Consider the following 24,924-nt stretch of genomic DNA (forward strand, 5'->3'; position numbering starts at 1 on the left):
TGTGTCAACACATGCTATAAGAGAGGCTGGGTAAGCATGTAGGAAGCACCTGTGGTGGTGTCAGGTGAGGGCGTGATGGTTGGAGATGAGTGTTCGGTTTACTGTTCACTACTTGCATCTGTGTAACCGTCACTATAGTCAGGACATAGAGCATTTTCATCATCTCAGGAACTTTACTCCTGCCCCTTTCAGTCTAACCTTCTGCCCTACACCCTAGGCAATCATTGCTATTACGTCATTAAGACTTTATTTTCCATTGCTGTTGACATTCAATATTATTTTAGTTTCAGGAATTGTTTCATTCTTTTAAAAAAGTATCATATCATATAATTTATATAATTTATTATGGATGTAGGGAGCCTGCCATTTCTGGTCACTTTATTGTATTTTCTAGCTCCATATTACAGACTTTAGATCAGTGTCAGAGTCATTATCCAAGTGTTTTAAAACTGCAAATTTCTTGGTCATATCTCTTGCGTCTCCTGATACCTGCTGAATCATAATTCTGAACGTGGGACCAAAGGATTTGCAGTTCTTACAAATAATCTAGGTGCTTCATATCACACCAAAGTTTGAGAATCTCTGCTTTAGATTTTAGGATGTTAAAATAATCCTAAGTTTTTATCACTGTTATTAGTTAATAGGATTTTGAATGAGTTTTTAGTATAAATTTAGAGCCTTATAAGATGATGATTTATGCATCTTTGATGGTTTTATGTAGTAACATTTAATTCTAGTGCTCAAATACTCTTGTTTTATATGCAATTTGAATTCAGCCTGCTTTGTGAATTAGATATACTAATTAGATATGGGTTTTTTTGTTTTAATAAAATTTTGTACATAATTATTCCATGGGAGTATATGTTTGCTGTTATATAATATTGCTGTTTTGGATTATTAAATCAATGAAATATTTAAAAATAGATAATTCAGTATGCCAATTTTTAGAAATAAATTAGAATTACCGCAATATAGCTATAGTATGTTTTAAGGAACCAAGTATATTAGCTTTCTAGGGGACTAATTGTTTTCTGATAACCAAATTTTATATCATTTACAATAAGGAAAAAATGTGAGATGTTATAAGTATGATAGGTAGGTAATACAGGAACCATTTAAAGAACAATAAATTATATAACAATAAAATAATATAAATTTGCAAAACATTTAGGCACTTTGTATGTATTCTTAATTTGAATCTCATTAGTTAAGAATTCTGACATTTAAATTTAAATAGAAAATTTCAAAAGTAGAGCTTTTAAATCTCTAAATTGGTAATAATGTGTCTTAACGAGGATTCTCTGACTAAACTGGGTACTCTTTTCTTGTTTTTTTTTTTTTTCCCCTGTCTTTTTTTATGCCACACCTTTATGCCAAATGAAGGAAAACTTAATAAGTATATCTGGTTATATATTTTACTCAAATTATATTGAAGTCGCTTGTTTAACCCCAACCAAGATATGAAATGAGCCAAGATAGAACCAGATAAAATGCTAGTTTAGGCATCTTAGAGCTGCTTATCTTCCTTTGAGCATAGGATAAAAGACATCTCTAAGGACTAAGGAACAGTTAAATGGAACCATGAACTATAAAAGAAGCTGTAGAACTTCCCTTTCAGCAGTCTAGCTAGTTAGTCCTTTCATTTTTTAAGTAACAGATTTATTGAGACATAATACAGAAATAGAAATTTCACCCTTTTAAAGTGTACAATGTAATAGTGGTTTTTAGTGTATTTACAGAATTGTATATCGAACACTACTGTCTTATTCCAGAACATTTTTATCACCCCAAAAAGAAACCTGGTACCCATTAGCAGCCACTCTCCATTACCTTCCCTCTGGCCCTTGGCAATTGCTAATTTATTTTCTATCTCTGTGGATTTGCTTTTCCTCTACATTTCATGTAAATGGAAACATACAATATGTAGCCTTCTCTGTCTGCCTTCTTTTATTTTGCATGTTTTCAAAGTTCATGTTGTAGCATGTATCAGAACTTTATTCCTTTCAATGACTGAATAATATTTTCTTGTATGGATATACCACAATTTGTCCATTTATTAGTTGGTAGACATTTGGGTTGTTTCCACTTTTGAGCTCTAAGGAATACTGCCGTGAACCTTAGTATACAGGTTTTTGTTTCAGCATGTGTTTTCAGTTCTCTCGGGTATCTGGGCATAAAACTGTTGGTCATATGGTAAATCCATACTTAACTTTTACAGGCATATTCTAAGTGACTGCACCATCTATATTCTCCCCAGAACTGTATGAGGGATCCAATGTCTCTATATTCTCGTCAAAACTTATTATTTTACCTCTCTTTTTGTTTATAGCTATTCTTTTAAGTTCGAAGTGTGGTATCTCATTGGGATTTTTATTTGCATTTCCCTAATGAATAATGACGTTGAGCATCTTTTCATGTACTTATTGGCCAATCGTATGTATTGTCTGGAAACTGTCTACCAGATCCTTTGCTTATTTTTAATTGGATTATTTGTCTTTATGTTGTTGAGTTGAAAGACTTCTTTATATATTCTAGATGCTGGACCTTTATTAGATGTATTATTTGCAAATATTTACTGCCATTCTATGGGTTGTCTTTTTACTTCTTCGATAGTGTACTTTGATGCACAAAAGTTTTTAATTTTGAAGAAGTCTTTTGTTGCCTGTAGGTGGTTTGAATTAAGAGTTAAGAGTCTAATGTAGTAATCTGGTGGAGAGATGACAGTGGTTTACGTTGGTAGCAGTGTAAACAGAGACATTTGGATAGAGAATGGATATATTTTATGTTAATTGTGATAATAATAGTAAACATTTGTTCAGTAATTATTAAGTGCTAGGCACTGTTCTAAGTTCTTTGCATGTTAAATCATTAAACCTAAAACCCCATGAGATTTGCATTATTATTTCTATTTTGCAAATGAAGGTCTGGAAGACACAGTGTTGTTAACTAACTTTTCCATGGCCTTGTTGCTGGTAAGTGGTAAATATATTCACTAGGAAACATCACCTATGGATACAGCCTATAATGACAAGTAAATACTTTATATTTATAGTGTTATTTCAATGTGTTTTGATTATCTTTTATAGCATTAAAGTTTAAAGATTATCTTACATTTCAAATTGGTTACTCATAATGTTATCTGATGTAAAATTATATGTGTTGGAACGTGCATGTGTATATGTATCTATATTTGTATTTATGTGATACATAAAAATACATATATGCACATAAATGTATACATACGTACCTATCCATTTACGCATTGAGAGATGTCTGGAAGAATGTGTTCCAAGTTAATAAGAAATAGTTGTCTCTGGTTGTGAGATGTGTGTGTGTGTGTGTGTGTGTTTAAACTAAAATTATATTATCTAATAATTATGTGTTTAGTTGAATTGAATACAGCTACATCTACTTGAAAGATGTAACAAAATGTCTGCTTACTTTCGAATTTAGAAAAGAACTTTAATCTTACTGGTCTTATCTCATATGGGTTCCTCTAATGCAAAGGCTTTATGTAATTTTCCCTCTCTATGCTATGGAGTGTCTTGTCAACTATTGGAATAATGCTGACCTGAAGGCTAAGCTTACCATTTTTTTGACTTTGACTTTAGATTTTTGAGATCCTTTCTGGTTTGAGGTCTATGATGGCCAACAAATCTGTATTTACCACTTGACAGTAGTGTAAAATGGGTCAGCAGACTTTGGTCCATGAGCTATATATTGTCTTCATTTTTTGACATCTCACAAGCTAAGAGTAGCTTTCATAGATGAGCACTGGAATCTATTTGATGATGTTAATGCTAGCTTAGAGCCCCAAATAATCAAAATATTATCTCCTATTAAAAAGGATTCCATTCTTTTCATTAGTAGACCTATATTACAAAAAAATTATATTCAGTAAAAATTTCGTCAAAATTTGTTTTCTTTCTTGTTATTATAAGTACCTCCTTGGTTTTGCTTCCTTGTCTGCAAAGCCTAAAATTTTACTATCTGGCTCTTTTTAGAAATTTGCTAAACATTGTTCTAAAAGAAACATGCACTTGTCTCCTGTCCACATTCATTCTCTGCTTCGGTTTAACAGCATTTTGAAACGCTAAGTAGAAGCCACACAGCGTATCCCTTGCTGTAGAAATCTACTTGGATGGGGTCAATTCCTGAGTTTAGGGGAGGGGATATTCAGTGTTTTTAAAAAAGTAATTATCTAAATTTGACCTCAAAGGAAGTAAAAGCAAAAATAAATGAATGGGACTACATTAAACTAAAAAGCTGCTGCACAGCAAAAGAAACAGTCAACAAGGTAAAGAAATAACCATCTGAATGGGAAAATATATTTCCAAGCAATGCCTAATATCCCAAATATACAAAGGGCTCATACAGCTCAACAACAAAAAACAAACGATCCAATCAAAAAATGGGCAGAGGACCTGAACAGACATTTCTCCCTAGAGGACATACAAGTGGCCAACATATATATGAAAAGGTGCTCAACATTGCAAGCTGTTAGGGAAATGCGAATCAAAACCACAATGAGATACCATGTCACAATTGTTAGAATAGCTATAATCAACAGGACAAGTAATAACAAGTGTTGGAGAGGATGTGGAGAAAAAGAAACCTTCATACACTGCTGGTGGGACTGCAAATTGGTACAGCCACTATGGAAAACAGTATGGAGGTTCCTCAAAAAACTAAGAATTGATCTACCATATAATCCAGCAATCCCTCTACTGGGTATTTACCCCAAAGACTTGAAAACCCATATCTGAAAAGATATTTGCACACCGATGTTCATAGCAGCATTATTCACTGTGGCCAGGACATGGATAAATGATAAAGAAGCTGTGGTACATACATACAATGGAATATTACTCAGCTATAAGAAGAGGTGAAATACTGCCATTTGCAACAACATGGATGGACCTTAAGATAATCATGCTAAGCAAAAAGTTGAAGATCACATGATATCACTTAAATGTGGGATTTAAACCTAAAAGCAACAAATGAACAGGACAAACAGAGAGACTCATAGACATGGACAGTAGACTAGTGTTTACCAGAAGGTGGTGGGGGGATGGGAGAGGTTGATGGGGCGAAGGGGGTCAAAAATGTGGTGATGGAAAGAAATCTAATTATGGGAGGTGAACACACACTGTAAATATATATATACTTTATATATATATACTTTAATGTTAATGTGTGCAGCTGAAACTTACTGGATTTCGTTAACCAATGTCACCATAAAAAAATAAAAAAATAGAAAGTAATTATCTAAATATGTTTACTTCCTAAATTTGAGAGTAAGTGTTGACATATTGCTTATTTGGTACCTGTTCTTGTTGAATTCCTATTTATAACAATTGCCTGATCTGTACATGATCAGGGTTCTTTGCCATGATATTTAGTACTGTAGCACTAAGTTAGAGATAGAACTCTCATATAGCTGTCCTGTTTTGTTGTGAAAAAAATCTTTACTGGGTATATCATTCCAAAATTGAGCTCTAAAAATTATGCGTGTGGTGTTATGTTTTTAGTACTAGTCTGCCACTATGTATAGCCTTCCTTCTTTTTAATGATGTATGAAAAACCACCCAACTTGTTTGATAATACCAGCAGCTACATCATTTTGCATTTTGTGGGTAGGAGGCTTGTTATCTTCTGTAATGTTATTTAAAGGAATAAACTTTCTCTAGTTTCTTGACAGCTAATATCTTTAGTAACCCTTCTTTGCTCATTTATGTAACCTGATGTGTTTTCAAGGTCATAGAGCAGAATCACTGCTCTAATAGCAGTTTTCTAAGTAAGCATTTAGGTGGAATTTTGTCTTCCTGTGTTGACATTGATTGTTAGCACCACCTCATATCAGAAGTATTCTTAAAATGAAAGAAGGAAACTTTTCATCGACAGATCAGGAAGTGGTCTTGATTATAAGTGTTTTGGAAAAAGATTTTAGATAACACTGTGGATGGAACAAAGTTACTCAATAAGCCTAAAGATGTTTTTCTGTATGTATTTATTTGATTCTGGCTTGTGTTAATGCAATTGATATTATGATATTAAGTGTCTCTCATGCTATGTTTCTTTTCTCATGTCGTTTACACTTTTTTTTTGTCCCGCCCCTTCCCTTCTCTTGCTTTTCTGTAAGTCACTTTATTTGAAAGTTATAGGTAAAGTACAGAGGTAAAAAAATACTTTTGGAATGACTTTTGCTTCATAATTATAGTATCCCCGGGAGTTAAATTTGTCAGTTCTCAGGAGATCCTTTAATTATAATGTTAACGTGTCATTTATCACAGTAATTGAAATGGACACCTGTGGTTGAATTTAGGTTTTTATATGTATTGATAATTTTTGTTTAGCAATAGTCTAGCCATGAAGTATCTTGTCTTGATACATAAGGCTAATTTTTTTTTTTAATTTAAAAAGTTCTAGACTTTTTTTAAAAACTTGTACTTTGATGAATAATGGTAGCCTTTGTGGAATATTTCTGGAATATTAATCAAGATATTAATCTGAATTTAGGCTTATTTGAGGATCTAATATATTGGAAGGTTGGCTTCTCTGACTTTTACTTAGCTCATGTTATAATTATAGCTAATATATTCATATATAAGTATACACACATATACATTTTTTAAATGTTATATCCCACTCATGAACTTCTTATCTTTATTCTACCATACTTTTACATTGTCTGGATTTTTTACGAGCACTGTTTGATTGCTTTATATAATAGAAAATTATTGTAGTTTATCACTTAGTGTAGAAAATATTTAAGTATCTACGCCTTGCCTTCTTTTAGAGGCTAAGCTTAAAAATAGTCAAAACAATATTGAATTTTACTTGGCTTTTTTTAAAGCATAAAAAATAAATGGAGACATTTATATTTCAAGTTGTCACCACTGGATTGATATCAAGATAAAAGCAGTAAATTCAATTTGCTAATTTGAAAATACTGGAACTTCTATATTCAGTGCCTGGTCAGTGTCATACATATTAGTGACTAACTTTCCCTAGATTAGGTGTGTGGCCAGCCACTTGTTTTTTAAATAAAGCTCCTCCCCAACATAACTACACTTATTCATTACATATTTTCTATGGCTACTTCGACATTAGGGCAAAGTTGACTAGTTGCAGCAGCCAACAGAGGCCTTATGACCTGCAGTGTTAGCCAATCACTACAGACATAAGCTTTTGTTTTGTTTTATTTTAGTTATTTTTTAATTGAATAAATGTGACATATAATGTGTAAATTTAAAGTATGCAGTGTTTTACTTTGATACATTTATATATTGTAACATGATTGCCATTGTAGCCATGTTTATTATATTATATAATTGTAATATAATATTATTGTCTATATTCATTATACTGTGCATTTGAACTCTATGGCTTATTTACTACTCGTTACAAGTTTACACCTTTAAACACTATCAATCTTATCACCCAAACCCCACCTTCTCGTAAGCATCACGTAGTACTTGTCTTTGTCTGATTTATCTCAAATAGCATAATGTGCTCAAGGTTCATCTATATATCCTTGCAAATGGCAAGATTATCTTCCTTTCTCAAGGCTGAATTATATTCCATTGCATATATATATACACGCACCACATCTTTTTTTTGTTTGTTTTATCAGTTTATTCATTGATGGGCATTTTGGGTTGTCAGTGTGTTTTGAGACATTTTCTCTTCTGCATCCCACCTCCCTTCAAGGACCTATATCCATGACAATTGAAGGGACTTCTACTGAATTTTCCTTTAGTTACCCTCACCCCACTGCAAATCCACTCCCCTACATTACAGTCTCAGAATCATCCTTACAAATTTGAAATCTTGGCTCCACTATTTCTTAAATATAACCCAAATACCTCCTGCTCCAACTTTTGCTTACTCTTCTGTTGTTTCTACCTTAACTAGTACTTGTCCATTTCCATCTTATGTCTATGCATTTACATCTAAAACGGGATATCTGATACATCTAAATGGGATTCTTTCTCTCCTGTCTTTATAAGTGTATCCTACTTTAAAACTCAATTCCAGAGTCTATACCTTTTCAGATAATGGTTTTTTTGGGGGGTCACTTCTAACTCTCCACCTTCACCAACTCCTTTCCACATCTCATAAGCATAGTTCATATTTTCCTTCCTTTTTGTTACCACTGTATGTTATATGTGGTATACATGTATATTATACAGTAAATATACATATTATATTTACATATTATTATAGATATTATATTTTAACAAATTTCTTATATGTTTTTAACTCCTATTAGGCTGGTAGCCGAAGAACTTATTCACTCCTTTTTTCCTAGTGCTTATTTAGCATGATACCCAGTGAATATTTATTGAGTGAATGATTAAGTTAATCTCCTCAGCTACAATGTGTAATGTGTAATTTTATTTTAACTGTTCTATACTCTTTAAAAGGCAAATTCGTTTAGAGAAACCTCAATCATGTATCTTTTCTTAGAGCTCTACAGGGTAAAGCTACCTCGGCTCCTGCTTTCTGACTTAACACTCTGTGTAGCAAGGGATACAATTTCCTACTCTGAATCTTACCAAATCTTTGGTATGGAGTTTTGCTCACTATTCACCATGAAGCTCATCTGTAGCATGAAATTTTTATTAATAACCTGATTTTAGGTAAATTTGGTAATGAGGCAAGCATTTCTTTTTGTATTTGGTGATATGTGTCTGATACTCTTAGATCAATGCAAATAGTTTCTCAATCATTTCTGTATTTTTCCATATCTCATTTCTAGGTACAAGACATCTGCTTCAGCCATGACTGTCGCTGGGTTGTGGTCAGCACACTCCGGGGGACATCCCACGTTTTCCCAATCAATCCTTATGGTGGCCAACCTTGTGTTCGAACACATATGTCACCACGAGTTGTGAATCGTATGAGCCGCTTCCAGAAAAGTGCTGGGCTGGAAGAGATTGAACAGGAGCTGACATCTAAACAAGGAGGTCGCTGCAGCCCTGTTTCAGGTTTATCAAGCAGCCCTTCTGGATCACCTCTGCACGGTAAACTTAATTTTCTCTCTCTCCCACGAACCCTACAATCCTCCTTCCTTTTACCCTTAATTTTTGAGATCTGGGATAAAATAAATCCATTTTCCTAATCTGTTCATGCAAAGACAAGATCTTAGGCTCATTTGGGGGCATTCTTAATTTATTAAATAATTTAATAAATTGAAGCCAATATAGTAATGGCGATCTTCAAGATGCTGCTTAAACTCCCTGAGTTTTTCAATATATAAAGGATACTTGGTGTCATCTATATGGAATATGAAGTTTGAAACTATTTTCATAAATTTAGAGACTGCGTCTCATATCTATATATCTTATCCAGAAAACTCTGTCTTTAAGCAAAGTCAATACTATATAGTTCATTAAGAAATTTTCGTTGTTGGAGTAGAGTGGTCATCAGTCACCTATATTTTAGAGCAGCATTTGCATTTTATTTGAAAATACATGTCTGTGGGATTTCCACCAATATGTTGCAGGAAAAACAAACAAAATGTATAGCTCAATAATTTATCTTACAGCAAATAGTTGTTTAACTATCACCCCGCCCAGTAAATTAAACATTACCAGAACTTGGCTTTTGTGCTCTTTTTCCATGAACAGTAAACCATGATTCTGACTTTCATGGTAATCATTTTCTTACTTTTTAGAAATAATTTTCTCCTAAGGAAGTATCCTTAAATATCATTTTCCACTTTTATTTAAATGGAATTACAGAGCATGTGTAATTTGGTATATTTAACCTCTTTAAAATTGTGTTTATGAGTTTAATTCATGTTGTTCTACGTAGGTTTATGTCTTTTATTTCCATTGCTCCTACATATTCCATTGTACAATCATACTTATTTATCCTTTCTACTACCATTGATATATATTTGGGTAGTTTCCAGGGTTGGGTTATTATGTATAATGATGCAATGAAAATTTCTGTACTTGCTTCTTGGTGCAAATGTGTACTCATTTCTAAGTGGAAATGCTAGTTTATAATGTATGCAAATCTTAACTGCAGTAGATAATACCAAAGTGGTTGTACCATTTCATTCCCATCGGAAAGACAGAAAACATTTGTTGACACTAGATAACACGTTTTTTAGAGCATTGCATATTCTTCTTGACAGATGACCAATTTAGGTTTTTAAGAATAGGAAGTTTTATATAGAGAGATTATGGTTACTACAGAAAAACAGTCTTTATTTAATTGATCTGAAATTCCTGTAATATAAAATCAACCATTTAAATGTTAACAATTCAGCAACATTTAGTATACTCACAGTATTCTGCAGCCACCATTTCTACCTGGTTCCAAAATGTTTCCTTTACTCTAAAAGAAAACCAGATATTCTTTAAGCAGTTACTCTCCATTTCTCTCTCCCCAAGCTCCTAGCAGCCACCAATCTGCTTTCCATTTCAGTGGATTTACCTGTCCTGGATATTTCATATTACTGCAGTTGTCCAATATATGATCTTTTGTTTCTGGCATCTTTTCTCTAGTGTAATGTTTTTGAGGTATAGCTACATTGTAGTCTGTGTCAATATTTCATTCCTTTTTGTTTATGAATATTATTCCATTGTATGTATATACCACAATTATTTTATCCATTCATCCACTGATAGACATTTGGGTTACTTCCACCTGTTAGCTGTTGTGAATAGTGCTGTTATGAACATGTGTGTACAGGTATTTGTTTGAGTACCACTTTGCAATTCTTTTCGGCTACATACCTGTCTTTATTTGTTTTAGCTTCTGCCTAAACACATATCCTTTTGTAATACCTTATCAATTCTAGATATAGCTTTTCTATAGGAAGTTTTAAGATAGACTGAAAAAACATAGGCAAATGGAATCTTGTGGAGAACCTGTATTTATTCCTTAGGTGATATTTTATGCTTTTGCCCTATTATTTTTATAAGAACAGTTGTTATTCATGTATATTTAACTTGAATAGTGACCCATGACCTTTAAATTTGAGAATATTTTAGAATCAGTTCTAGGTGAAAACAGTTGTTTAAGAAAGTAGAATTTTTAAAAAAGTTTAGAAAGATATGAGATATTCATATTTTTAGACATTTGAAAAAATTTACTTAATTACATTTTTAGATACAAATATTTTGTCATATAATTAGGTGGTAGTATAGGTTCTTAGAGGACCTTTTGCTTTGTATTGAATATTTTTCTTTACTTAAATTTTACCAAATACTTTATGGGGAGAGATTCAGTGTGCATGGGGCAGCTAGGTTGACCAGAGAACCATATGTATTAGTAGAAAAATTAGGAAGGATTTATAGGCCTTACATTATACATCTTCAGAGAGTATTCTTTTGAGCTTCTTTTTTTCTTTCTATTCTTCCTTCCTTATTAAGCATTCTTCATACCATGGCCTGTGCTGGGGTTTGGGCATAATGTGCGTGCGCGTGCGCGCACACACACACACTAAACGTCATCTCTGCCCTGTGTATCTTCTAGTCCAAGGGGAAAGATAGATATTAAAAGACTTCGAACAAATACCTTTCAATGTATTTTTGTTGGAGGGTGCAAAGTGCCAATCAGTTAAGGACTTGTCATTTATAAAAGAACATGTAATTGAAGAGCAACACTTGAATTTTTTTGCTTTCTCTCAGTTTAATTGCTCTCACAGCTCTTTTTATATCGTTGCTTAAAACTACCAGCATACATCTCAGAGAGGATATTATAGACTGACAATAGTGCTGTACTTAACATTTCCTTTTGAAAGCAAGGAATTTCAGACGGCATTTTCCTCCTGATAACACGTATAAAAATTTTATTACGTTGGAATTTCACCCCATTACTCTGTGTAGTTTTTCTCATTTTTAAAGCACCAACATTAGAGCGATGGTCATTTTTCTTCATGTCCTTTTTGTATCTCACATGTCAAAACAAAATGGGCATTGTTGTTGGTTAGTTCTAAAAATGATGTATTTAGAGTTTGTGTGGATAAACAATCTGATGCTGGTCAAAAACAATGTAAACTTTGAGCAGGGAGGGATTCATCTTGAAAATGAATCATGCTTGGTGGTATTACCGTTGTTTGTGCTCTTTTTAGCAAAGTAAAGGAAACTGTTAAATAACAGTTGATATAGGGATATTTCCTTTTTACTCTCTGGAGTCAGTCCAGTGTAGGTTAGGATCATTTTATCTACTTGCCATTTTTTTTTTTAACTTAACAGAGAATGTTTATTTATTTGAAATATATTTTCTCTAAATATCTCTTTCATTTCCGATCTTGTTGCCTGGACCTTAGTCTATGTGAGGGCTCCTTAACTCAAGACCCCTTAACATGGATAGGAAAAAATTTACATCTTTATGTTTACTATCCTCTAATTGAAATTGTTTCCTTTCATTATGAATATAGACAACCCATGACAGTAATATTAGTAGTATTCGTGACATTGTCACCAATAAAAATGCAGATGTTTTCATACCACAGTATATATGAAATATATATATCAAAGTATTTTGAATTACTGAAATATATTTTGAAATAATGTTTATGCTCACCATAGCTTTGAAATTATATATTATATAATAGTATTCTTGATTTTAATATTTATTACATATATTACAATAGAACTTAATTTTTAAATGTACTGCTAACTATATTTCAATATAATTGTTTTTTGTAATTCTATATATTTTATTTCGTATATTTATAAGTATTATTCAGATAAAGAGTCCACAGGCTTTCCCAGACTGTCCAAGCAGTCCATGCACAAAAATGATTAAGAACCCATAATCCTTTCTTACTTCAATTATTTCAAAAGTCTCCAGCCTTTTTTTACCATCACATACATTTTCTTTGTTAACCATAAATACGATCTTCCACTCTTCTGCTTAAAGTCTTTCAATGTCTCACCATACTTTTAGAATGTTAGAGAAGGTCTCGCCTTATTTCTAGCTATGTGTCCTACTACACCTAGATTTCTATGCTCTTCCCTGAATATGCCACATGTGTTTATTTCTTGGCACCTTTCCTGTTTGTATACTTATCTCTACTTGAAATAATTTTTATCCCCTTGAATACCTGCTAAAACCCTACTTAATTATGATCTTGCTAAAACTATCACATCGTCTCTTAAGCCTCTCTTAAATATCTCTTGATGTGTCATCTGTATCAGCCTCAATACTGACACTCTGAATGTACTTTGATTATATTATAATATGTTAGTTGTTTATTGACATGCCTGTCTGTCTCATTAGACTGATTTTCATGAAGACAGGGTCTTTTCTTGTTTATATTTGTATCTTTGCACCTTGCCTACTATTTGATAAAATGTAGACTCTGAAGCTTTAAGTCAAGTTTCCAAATATCTTTAAAAGTGTTTTTAATAAGACAATTTATGGTAACATTGTTGTTCCTTTTAACATCTGCAGCATTCAGTCATTTATTCAGCAACTCTTATTAGTGTTTACTATTCTAGGCACTATTTTTGAGCTCTAAGAAGATAACAGTGAACAAGAAGAAAATGTTCCTTTTCCCATGGAGCTGACTTTCTAATGGAATGATATGAATGATAAACAGGATGGATGGATGGATGGATGGATGGATGGATGGATGGATGGATGGATGGATAGATAGATAGATAGATAGATAGATAGATAGATAGATAGATAGTTTTATATGCTATAGAGAAAAAGGATAGAAGGATAATAGGGAATGCCTGGAGAGGATTGCACTTTGAAATTAGAATGCTTCCTGTAGACCTTACAGAGATCATGTTTGAATAAAGATCTGATGGAAGTATGGGAGAAGGTCATGCAAATATCTGGAGAACATGTTCCAGGCAGAAGGAACAGCTAGTACAAAAATCCCTGAGCTGGGATTGTGCTCAAGTGTTCAAGGAAAGGCAAGGAGGCCAGTGTGGCTGAAGCATAGTTGAAGCTCATAGTAGAAGATGAGATCAGAGAGGAAATGTGGCCAGATCACGTCAGCCTTTGACTTTGACCCAGAGCGAGATGGAGAAGCTGTGGAGAGTTTTGAGAATGAGCGTTTCATGATAAGCTGTGTTTTGGCAGAATCAGAATGGATATCTGTGTTAAGAATGCACAGTCTGTAGATGGACAAAGGTCAAAGCCTAGCGAGACCAGTTAGTAGCGTATTGCAAAAATCCAAGTGAGAGAAGGTAGGGCTTAGACTCAGTTGTTTATAGTGGAGATTCTGAATAGTAATTGGATTCTTGATATATTTTGATGGTAGGGCCACTGGGATTTCTGGTATATTTTATGTCAAGTATGAGAGAAGAGAGGAGTCAGAGTGACTAGTCAGGCTTTTGGCCTGAACAGCTGGAAGGATGGGGTTGCCATCAAATGAAACGAGAAACAGGGTTAAAGCAGGTTTGGGGATAGGGCAGAATCAGGAGTTTTGGACACGTTTTGTGTACTTCTTGTCTTTGACCTCCTAGTGATTTTAAGTCGATAGTTGGTTTTATGAGTCAGAGTTCAGTGGAAAAGACTAGGTTGAGGATAAATATTCAGGAGGCATAGATAAAGCCAAAATCTGGGTGAGGTCGTCTTATAAGGGAGTGAGTATTAAAAAAACACAAGATGAAGTTATCCCAGGACCAAGTCCTGGGGTCCTCCTGCGTGAAGTAGCCAGTGACATAGAAGGAAAACCTTAGGTGAGAAATCCTAGAGGCTAAATGAAGAAATTTTTTTTTTCTGAGAAAAGAGAGTGATTAATGTGTTAAATTCTGCTAATAGCTAATTAAGATAAGGACTGAGAAAAAGAAAGAATATCATCAAAATTAGTAATATAGAATACATGTGACTTTGATGAGCGATTTTGTAGAGTGGTAGGGGACTGACGGGAGTGGATTTTAGTAAGAATGGGGAGAGAGAAATTGAAGACTAGTGGTGACAAGTCTTTTGAGGAGCGCTGGTATAGGGGAACAGAAAAATGGGGAATCGTTAGAGGGGAGAGATTACTTTTGTTTTCTCATGGAGATAGGAAATGAGGATGGTTTCAAGTACTGGTAGCGTGAGGCAGAAAGACAAAGTTCAGAAAATGCCTATTCCTGTACCAGTCAGTACACTTTTGCTGAATGAAGAAACCATTTCTTTCACCATTATTATGCCCCAAGCAAAGTGAATGACTTGCCTTTGCTTTCCACCATCAACACCTTCTTCCTACACCTGAATTGCTTTCTGTTTGTTTCTTCAGGTAAACATTGAACATATCTTTCAAGCTCAGCCCAGCTTATGATGCACTTTCTTCCTCTTAGTATAATGTGTCAAACCTCATGTATTTGTTCCTCTGTATGTCCTCTTTATCTGTACTTATGGCTCACTACTTTCTTCCTATTATTTTTGATGATCTCCATTACCAAGCCAAACTTGTTTGTGGAAGCAGTTGGAGGACCTTGGGTTGGACTTCTTGGGTTAGAATCTAACCTCCATGACTCTGTAATCTTAGACATATTACATAATCTACCTATGCCTTAATTTTCTTTCTGTAATATGGGGAAAATAATATTGCTTACTTTAGAGAGTTACTGTGAAAATCGAAGCACTTCGAGTAGTGTTTGGTACATGTCAAATACTCAGTAAAAAAAAAAAAAAGCTGCTATGATTAGTATCATTATTAATACTGCTTATTATTGAGGAGATATATAGGATTGAGTCATTTTTCATATTTTTGTATTGTGCCTCTTATCCAGAAAACAGAATAAATGAATAATTCCCTGAATAATGAGTGAATGAAATATACTTTGGCCTTATTGTGTACAGGGTTTTATAGCATTTTGGACGCAGTATTGATAAGTCGACATTATTCTGAAATGAAGGGAGACTTTGACACAGAACTGAAAAGTGAAGGTAGTATAGTTTTTTTCTTTTTCTTTTTCAAGAAATATAGTTTGAAAAGTTAATCCACCTATTCTTGAGCCTTTGCATGTTTTATTTTGCAGATTTGTTTTCCAACTTAGGTTCAAGAATATAGCCTGACTCTGTTATAGGGCTTTTAAGGAATTTGTTTTTTCCTGCTATTTCCATTGTGTTAACAGAGAGATTTTGAATTCACTTCTACATTTAGTTCTCCAGAAGTACTCCAGAGTTCCTGGAAGTATCTCCTTTCCCATTAACTTTATTGGTCCTCAGGGGAGGAGTCATCTTTGAGTCACAGCTTTTGGCATTTGAATTCCAGATTCTGCTTCTTCCAAATGGAGGTAGCTGAGACTCAGACTTTCAGAGGGGGCCTTCGATTTCTTGGACTTGAAGCCTCCCTGTTTTAGCAAAGTGCTTTTAAATAACTGGTAGCATCACTTTTCCTTTTAGCATCTGAATGATGCATTCTTTTTACCACTCAGAAACTCTGTTTATAGCCTTTATTTGATGGTTTATTGTAGTTACTTACTTTTGTTGATCAGTAGTTTTCTTGATACAGATCACATCACAGTTGTAAATACAAAGCAACCACACGCTTCAGCCTTATGTAGTTTCACCTACTCAAGACAGTCAGCAATAATGTGATGTTTCTTGACTTCTCTTTCCACATCATTGTTTACTTGTGGATTGAAGTTTCCATTTGTATGTTTTAATTTTTGCCAAGAAAAATCAATCATGTGCACTGTAGCTCTGCTTTAAATTTTATGCCCCATATGACACAGTATATATATAGTATATGCATGTTAAATAGATAAAAATCTTCTGTTAGGCTATCTTAGTTTAGTACCTTGGTTTTTCTTGGTTATATGTACTTTATTGTTTTAGCTCAGGTGTTTTGTTTTTAATTGGTTGATTTCCAGTCTAATAGTTTTCTTAGTGAATTTGTTTTCTTATAAATTCTTTTATCTTTTTAAAAATGTTGCTGTAACATTATGCTACTTTTTACATGTACAATACACCATAAGCATACATATTCAAATATTTTTATGTTACTTCCTAGTTTCTTAGAGCAGATGAGTTCTTTGGAAAAGTGTGTTGAAAGGAGATACCTGAAACAAGGTGCTTTCACTTAAGAAGCACTAATTGAAAAAAACCATCTATTAAAGTAACATAATTTTTAATAGACTTTTATAGAGCAGTTTTAGTTTCACAGCAAAATTGAGAGGATGGTTCAGATAGCATAGTTTTTGAAGAAAATAAAATTACGCATGGAATATCTTTAAAAACTCTTACATTGCTTCTAAATTATAGCTCAAAATTTAGTGCTATAAAAGCTAATTAAATTCTATTTGAATATTTTATCTTTTTGTCTATTTCATTTGGGATATGTCACATTTTTTTCTCTCTGAAAGTTTTCCCTCAAAATAAATGCTAGATAATGTGGATAGCAGTTGAAGCTAACTTGGAGTTTTTTGTTTTACTTTTTACTGCTCATGACATATTTTGTATTTTCTTTGTATTTTTCTATTGGCAAAATCATCGACTCCAGGTTTCAGTAGTTTTGTTTTTAAATGGTTAATGAGAGTAGCCTCTAGAGGGCGATCTTTTCTAAACTTTCCTGTAGCTGTAATTACAGCAACTCTGGCACAAAATCTGCTGTACTGTGGATGTTGATATCTTCTAAGATCTTATAGTAACCCAGCTTCCTTCTTATTATGTCTGCTATGATTTATTCCTCAAAGTCTTCTTAGAGAATTAGGCTTTGGAACTATATTACTATCAATTACTATCTGTTTTTAGTATTCTATCCAGATACCCAGCTCCTATGAATAAATTTAGGTCGTTGCATGGAGGCAAATTTTTTAGTTAATTATTTAATAAAGTGGTGTCTAAATGTTCTGAAAATTCCTTTTTTTGATTCTTTATATGTTGCTATTCAAGGATTTACCTCTGGACTTTATGTGACCAGAGTGATTAAATTCCACTATTGAGACATTATTAGGGCTTATAGTTAATCTCTGCTTCTCTTTTCTGTTAACATTTATTGGAGTTTTATTGTTTTTGTTTACCTATTTAATTTTATCAAAGACAAATAATACCATACATTTCTAATGAAAGATGGCACTCTTCTGCCCCACTCCTGCCCATTCTCAGGTGTCATTCCCCAGATGCTTCTTTCAGTTTTTCATAGGTTCTTCCTTGCTGTTTTCTTTATTTTGTTCCCTTCTGGAAATCACGTTAGTTGGATTATGGATCTCCTACATTAAACCCCTAACTTTCTTTTCTATTTTCTATCACCGTGTCTTTCTGTTTTACTTTATGTGAGTATCCCCAAGTTTATCTTTTAACTTTCTTATTGCATTTTTATTTTGGCAACATGTTTTTAATATCCTTTACTCTGAATGTTTCTTTTATTATCACATTCTCATTTTATAGATGTAATGTAGTTTATCTTTTTTGAGAGATAGTTATAATTTTTGAAGTTCGAATTGCTCCTTGCATTACCTCTATTTCACTGAGTACCTTTTCCAGTTTTTTTGTTGTGATCATTATCTTTCATATTAGTGCAATGGTTCTCAATTGAAATTATAATTTACTAAGATAGCCTTAAAAGGTACTGATAAAACAAAATCTCAGACTCATTAAACAAAAATATAGACCTGAATGTCTAGGAGTCCTTGGCTGATGATTTTATTTTATTTTGAGATTTTATTATTTATTAACTTATTTCATGATTTCATTCTTATTCAGCTCATTAACAAATTTGCACTAAAAAACTGGTTGGAAGCTCTTTGAGCACCAGTAGGTCATACCACCTTGTAGATCTCACTGGTCTATCAGGTGGGATACCCCACCTGGGTACCCCAATCAATATTATTTGTAGATCTTTCAGTTAGAGTAGTCGGTTTTCCCATTAATGGAATCAGTCCTCTGTCGGGAGTGGTATTGGGGTGATGGAGACTTTTTGGCAGTAAACTTAGAAGTTTTCAAGGAGTTGAAGGAGTTACATTATTTTAGTTTAGTGACTAGAATAACAACAAAAGGATTTGGTTTATCTATTTGCATTACTTTTCCAGTGAGGAAGACAAGTAAGAAAGTTCCGATCAGGTTCTGTTGAAGTATTTTTTAAATTCGGTTTTATAAAGATTGGAGAGGGAGAAGAGAGTAGGAATTAGGCTTCTTAGGATACATAATGACCAGTGTCTGAATGACTGACCCAAATAAACAGATTTAGAAATGATCAGATGTGAGAGAGCAGCCATGGGTAGTCTTGAACTTAAAATCTGGCAGGAAGTAAAAATCTGACTGCTGGCTTCTAGTTTGTCAACCACAAAAAGGTAAGGAGAATAGAGTCAGGGCTGTGCTAGGGTTACACATACTGAGAAATAAAAACTATTATAGTTCTTATCATAATAGATTCTTAGCATAAAATGATATTTAGACTTGGAGGAGGATGAGAAAAGGAAAGGGATTTAAGGTTCATTGAAAAAGTTATTAACTTTGGACAATGTGTTTTTGCAGGTGAGAATATGGAAGCCAGAATGAGGCACAAGAATGAAACTATTTCCAAATGGACAGAGTGGAATTAACGTGGGCATTGTTGTTGTTAGCGGCTTCAGAAGAGACAGGCTATTCCATTTTCAGTGTTAAGAACCATTCCTAGTATGGAACACTTAATAAATGTTCGATAATATTTCACTCTTGTCTAATTTTGGAGTGGATTAAAATATGCCCACATTTGATAAAACCATGGATGAGAGAAAAATATAAAGTGACAGTACAGATAAATGAATATGGTTTTCTGGCAGTGATCCATCTGATTAAGGAAAAACTTTTCTGCTAAAGCAGAAGAGTTACAGGGAAGTAGGTGCCCAGGTATGGTCAGGTGCCCAGGTATGGTCTTGGTATCGTTCTTCTTTATGGGTCTCACTCTCAAGGACTTTCTGTCTAAGGAGTTTTTGTACACACAAGTATATTCATGGTTCTGCTTTTGGAAAATCAGTTTAGAAAACAAGGATTATTTATTAATATTCGTATGATGTGCGTTGATTTCTTTCTTTTTTCGGTGACCAATTCTCTTTCACAAATTTTTGATAATTTAGGCCACAAATTGAGTGTGGATTTCTTGTGTTCTTCATGAGCAGAACATGTAAGCGTATTTCGATAGAAAGATATTTAAATGTTTTTAAGCTGGAAATAAAATACATGTGAATATAAAAGGTTTTATCTTCCCTGCTGTCAAAAATGCTGATTTGGCCCTTTTGCACAGCACTCCCATCTTTTTGTGGTTGTTAAAATCTGCTTCTTTCCCATCTGAAGGAAATGCATCTTTGACACTTCTCATGACCTGAGTCATGATGTTGAAATAGAGCCAGAAAATATTCTTAACAGTCATGGGTAAAAAGAAGGAAGGTTTCCATGGGGTGGAGGAGGTTGTAGGGAGAAGAGCATCTTTGCTATTGTTATTTTGGTTTATATCTTTTTGTTTATTAGGAGTGTTGCTTACATTTTACTACTATAGCTGTTATTCAATAGAAAGTACTTTGATTTTAATATCTTTTTCTCTTAAGTATACAATGTTTAATGTATTTGAAAAAGACAATTTCTGCAAACGTTAAATAATTTTGAGTCCTCCAACTAAAAAAAACACCTTAAATCTTGAAATTTATTTAATATTTTAACTTGTTAAATAGTCCAATTTTACTTCTGAACCAACTCTCAGTTCTTCCACATCTTATATGTTTAACAGTGTAAGTAGTAGTTATATTTGTTGAGTGATGCAGGTCAGTTTCTGTATTTTTTTCCCTTGAAAAGTGAAGTGCTTCTGTTTGCTCTGTTGACATGATACAAAATTCATTGTGAGATAAACACAGGCGATCTGGGTGTGTAGGGTATTTTCAAAATAGAATTTTGATGAAGATTTATTTATACTTTGAGCTCATTTAATTCCAATTTTGGTCTAAAATATGCTAGATTGTGTAGTTTTTAATTTTGGGTATTTTTCACTCAGGTTAAACGTCTTCACTTCTGAGTGTTTAGTCCTAAAACTCTATTTGAGCTCTCTTCAGAAGAGTGGGACATCGTGAGGGTACTTAAGTATGTTAGATTCAAGAATAACTTTAGTCTTAAAGTAAAAGGCCCAAGAGCTTTTAGTTTTGTTCTTCTAATTTATATAAAGAGTTTGCTTTGTCTCCTCTAGTGTTAAATATAGTCCATTTACAGTTTTGTTTGATTTTTGACTGTTGAAAGGGTGGCAAACACCAATCCTAATGTTTAAAATGAACTAAAAATTGCTAAAACTTATTATAATGAGCATCAGGTCTAATAAATTTCTTTTATCCCAAGTCATGGAGTGTTCTAGGAGTAATAAGCCAAGGTAATGAACTTCCCACTTATGAGGGAGATTTCATTCATTCATTTTATAAATTTGGGTAGGCTGTGTGATTGAGATTAAATTGTGCCACAAGTATAATGGAGAGGAAATATAACCAAAAGATTTTCCTGCAATATATTTCATTGCCTGTCCCCATACATCTTTTATCTCTGTAACTTTTTGGACATATTTCTTATATTTTCCCCTGATTGTATTCTTGATGTCTTATAAATGTTTCTAATTCTTGATCTCATTTCCCTTTCTAGGCTTATTTTTGCATCCCAAGACTTCTAGTTCCAAGCCCGCTTTAGTATCTTTTTAGAGTACTGTAGCCCCCCTTATTCTACATACAGTTTTAGCAACAGTTAGTTCCTTTGACTGTTAATTTTCATGTATAAACTTTCTAAATTTATTGAGTTTATTTTAGATTTAAGGAAAGAAAAATATCCAAATTTATACCTAATAGCTGTGAGCACATTACAATAATAATTAACTAGTAAAATGTATTCAGGCTAGAAAAGAGAAACAACCTAGAAAATTGTGTATTTAAAAATTTATGTATTTATGTAAGTATATATAAATATTTGAATAAATATATACATTTATAAAGAATTAGTTAATAATTAGTGCAGTTTCAGTTCTCCAGAACATAAAGTTTTAATTCTGCTGACATTTAATAATCACTGGTGCAAAGGTCCATGCAGGCTACTCTGTATGTAGTGGGGAGAAGTGATGACAATATCATTAAAAGTCTTAATCACCATCTTGCCAAAAAAAAAAAAAAAGAAAGAAAGAAAAGAAAAAAAAGATTAGTTTTTTGTTTTCTGGTCAATTTTGTGGGAAATTTATTTTCCTACCTTCCCACCCCTCCCCAAAGTACCTGCAGTACTATCTGTGGTGCCACGAACTGTTCGCATGAAAAAGCAACAAGTGTTTTTGCTGGAAATGCATAAAGCTTAGCCGTATTTTTACTTCACCATCTATCACTCCCAAAAAAAGTTACAGGGAGAAACGAGTCAATGCCCAGTCCGAATTGTCCTTGAACGCTTTCCATCTTGAACTTTGTCACCTAAGCTGTTTGGTTGTTGTGTTAACAGTCTTTTACAAAATATGTATATATTATTCATTTTCTTTTAATTGCATGTTCTACTTCCTTGGCTCCTGTGAACAAGCATTGCTTCCGCCCAGTTTGGTATGTGGGTCAGAAGGCACAGTTTCTCACCAGGGCACTGCTGTTTCCTTTTCCTACTTGAGTAGATTACAGATTATACTGGAATACGCCTGAGAAAAGGTCAAAAAGGAGGGTGAATGTCCTGGAACTGCAGCTGGGAAGCTTGTCATTCTCATCTAGGAAAGGGGAGAAAAACAGACCAAAAAAGAGAGAAAACTAGAGACTCCCATCCCAACCAAAAACATCCCACATTCAGGAAATTCCCATTTGCACAGGATACTTTTTATATTTTCTGAAGGGATTTTATTTGGTTTTGATTAAATTATTATCGAGTGTTTGGCTGAAAAAGCTTTGCTGTTAAATTAGATGGTAAGCAAGAGCTAAGCAATGTTTTTAACTTTTCAGAGCCCAGATTTCCAGTGATTGTTTCAAAACAAGCTACCATCGTGCTCTTTGACAGAGTCAAGAAGTCGGGAGCTTTTCAACTACAGAGTTAACTTCGTTAAACTCATTGGTATATTTTGGATTTTTATCCTTGTCAATTCCATAGCAGGATATTAAAAGCAGACCAGAAGTTTTGGTCTTCTGGGAAAGCAAAATGCACACAGAAAAAAGCCCCATATGAACTTATTACCCGGGTTTTATTTTAGAAAGATAATGTGTAAGGAGTAGATATCATGTAGTGGTCTTAGAAGAGGGAAATTGCTGGAAGGACAATAGCAGTTATTTGGGCATAGGGCTCTTCCTATAGAATTATCTTCTCAGCAGTGCCAGGTTGTCTCGTCAACTTTGGCTTTCAGTGTGCCTCGTTAATCCAATTTCAAAAGGTAAGAGTTCAAAATATTAGCAGACCAAGGATTTAAGAGTGGGAGGCTTAAATCCTAGAACAAGAGTGGATCTTGTGGATGAGTGTGTGGATAGGTGATGAGAACAGAATGTGATACTATTGTAGGAGTCTAATATATGTGAAAGTTTCTATTGTAAACCTTCAGAAAAACAGAGCACCTGAAGTGTATATGATCTGTGTCCATGATAAGGATCAAAGAGTGAGAAGATCATGCAGCCCTCCTGATGACATTGTTCTCCCATTGGGCACGTCAACACTGCTCAGTGTCCTTTTGCTTTTTAACAAATGAATCTTTGCCATTTTTATATTTACCCCTGCGTCCCTAATGACAACAAAGGACAGTGCCCCTTTATCCTCCAAATGTGCCGTTTGGTCTACTTGATTCGATTTTAGTTCTCAGTTTCTTACACCTCATGTTGCTAGAATCTTCCTTTGACCCCCAGTAGCAACAATCTGTAGCTTTCGTCTCTAGAAACCTAAAACGAAAAGTTTTCTCTTTCTTATTGATGTGATACTGTTTTAAGGTACTTTCTGTTCTAAAACTATGATTCCTTGAATGCTTAATGCTATTTTAACGGCTTTTATTCCCTTTGGTTCACAGTATGGGAGGATAGAAAAATTTTGTAAAGGGAGAGATGGGGGAGGAGGCATATAATTATACTTATGTCTTATTTTTCCTCTTTTTGTTTCCATTTAAGAAATGCATATATATATAGAGAGAGATATACTAACATTAATTTTAATATTTAGCATAATCTGAAATGGTCAACAATTTCAGGATCTTGCCGGCTTCAGAAATTTCTTAGAGTTGGCCGTCTGCCACATTCATGTGTTCTCACATCACTGCATTCAGAAGCTGAGAATACCAACCTGGCAGCTTCTGCAGAGAGGGTAAAGATAAAACAGAAAGGAGTCTAGCTTCGCAGCCACATTACCTGGGAGTCGTTGCTGATGTCTTTTCCACAAATGTTCCAGTTTGTCAAAGCCCAGTAAATCTTAGAAAGTTTATTTTTTTTGTAGCATCTGTGTTTTATAATGGGGTCTTTTAATTTGTTTTTACTTTGTCTGCAGGGATTTCTTTTGTCCGGCGTTTTCAGACTCTGTCCTTTTTTTTTTTTTTTTTTTTCCTGTGGAAGTGAGTCTGTTAATGATGACTGGTTTGGGAATATGCCTCTCTGCAAAGCCGACCTGACAGGCTGTTCCTCCAGTGCAGCAACAAAGCCCATTGTTATTTTCTCTCTTTACTTTTATCCTCAACTTAATCCATTTTCCTGAATTTTTGTAGTGTAGAATGTCTGGGAGAACGTACTTTGGGAGAATGCATACATGATAAGATGGCATTTTGGAGTTAGCAAAACTTTGAGTAAACATATACTGTGTCAGCCTCACACACGGACAGTGGTTCTGCATGCTAGTATGGAGGCTGAGAGTTCCTTTTCCCCAGTGTATAAGGTATCTGCAGGTATTCTTCATTCAAAAGGTAGAAGAGTTAAAAAAAAAAAAAAAAGCACATGAGGTTGTTCTCATAATTCATTTTTCAAATATGTAGTCTTGTTCAAGTAAATACAGAAAAGTCAGTGGTTAAACCCCAATGTGAACTGTTCTGGTTTAGTGCTTTGTTGTAACATTAAAAATAATAATAACTGTCAACAAATAACTGAA

The 24,924-nt window shown here is 33.8% G+C and overlaps 1 protein-coding gene across 10 annotated transcripts in view; it reads left to right on the top strand.

Moving 5' to 3' along the window:
* BCAS3 (BCAS3 microtubule associated cell migration factor) overlaps nt 1-24,924 on the top strand; it is a 508,191-nt gene that overhangs the window by 180,094 nt on the left and 303,173 nt on the right. For all 10 annotated transcript variants that reach the window (XM_016143369.2, XM_036222219.1, XM_016143368.2 and 7 more), the window contains exon 15: nt 8,765-9,029. In XM_016143369.2, coding sequence (XP_015998855.1) covers nt 8,765-9,029 — 265 coding nt within the window. The remainder of the gene's footprint in view (nt 1-8,764; nt 9,030-24,924) is intronic.

Source organism: Rousettus aegyptiacus, unplaced genomic scaffold, assembly GCF_014176215.1.
Source record: "Rousettus aegyptiacus isolate mRouAeg1 unplaced genomic scaffold, mRouAeg1.p scaffold_m13_p_6, whole genome shotgun sequence".
Taxonomy (NCBI): domain Eukaryota; kingdom Metazoa; phylum Chordata; class Mammalia; order Chiroptera; family Pteropodidae; genus Rousettus; species Rousettus aegyptiacus.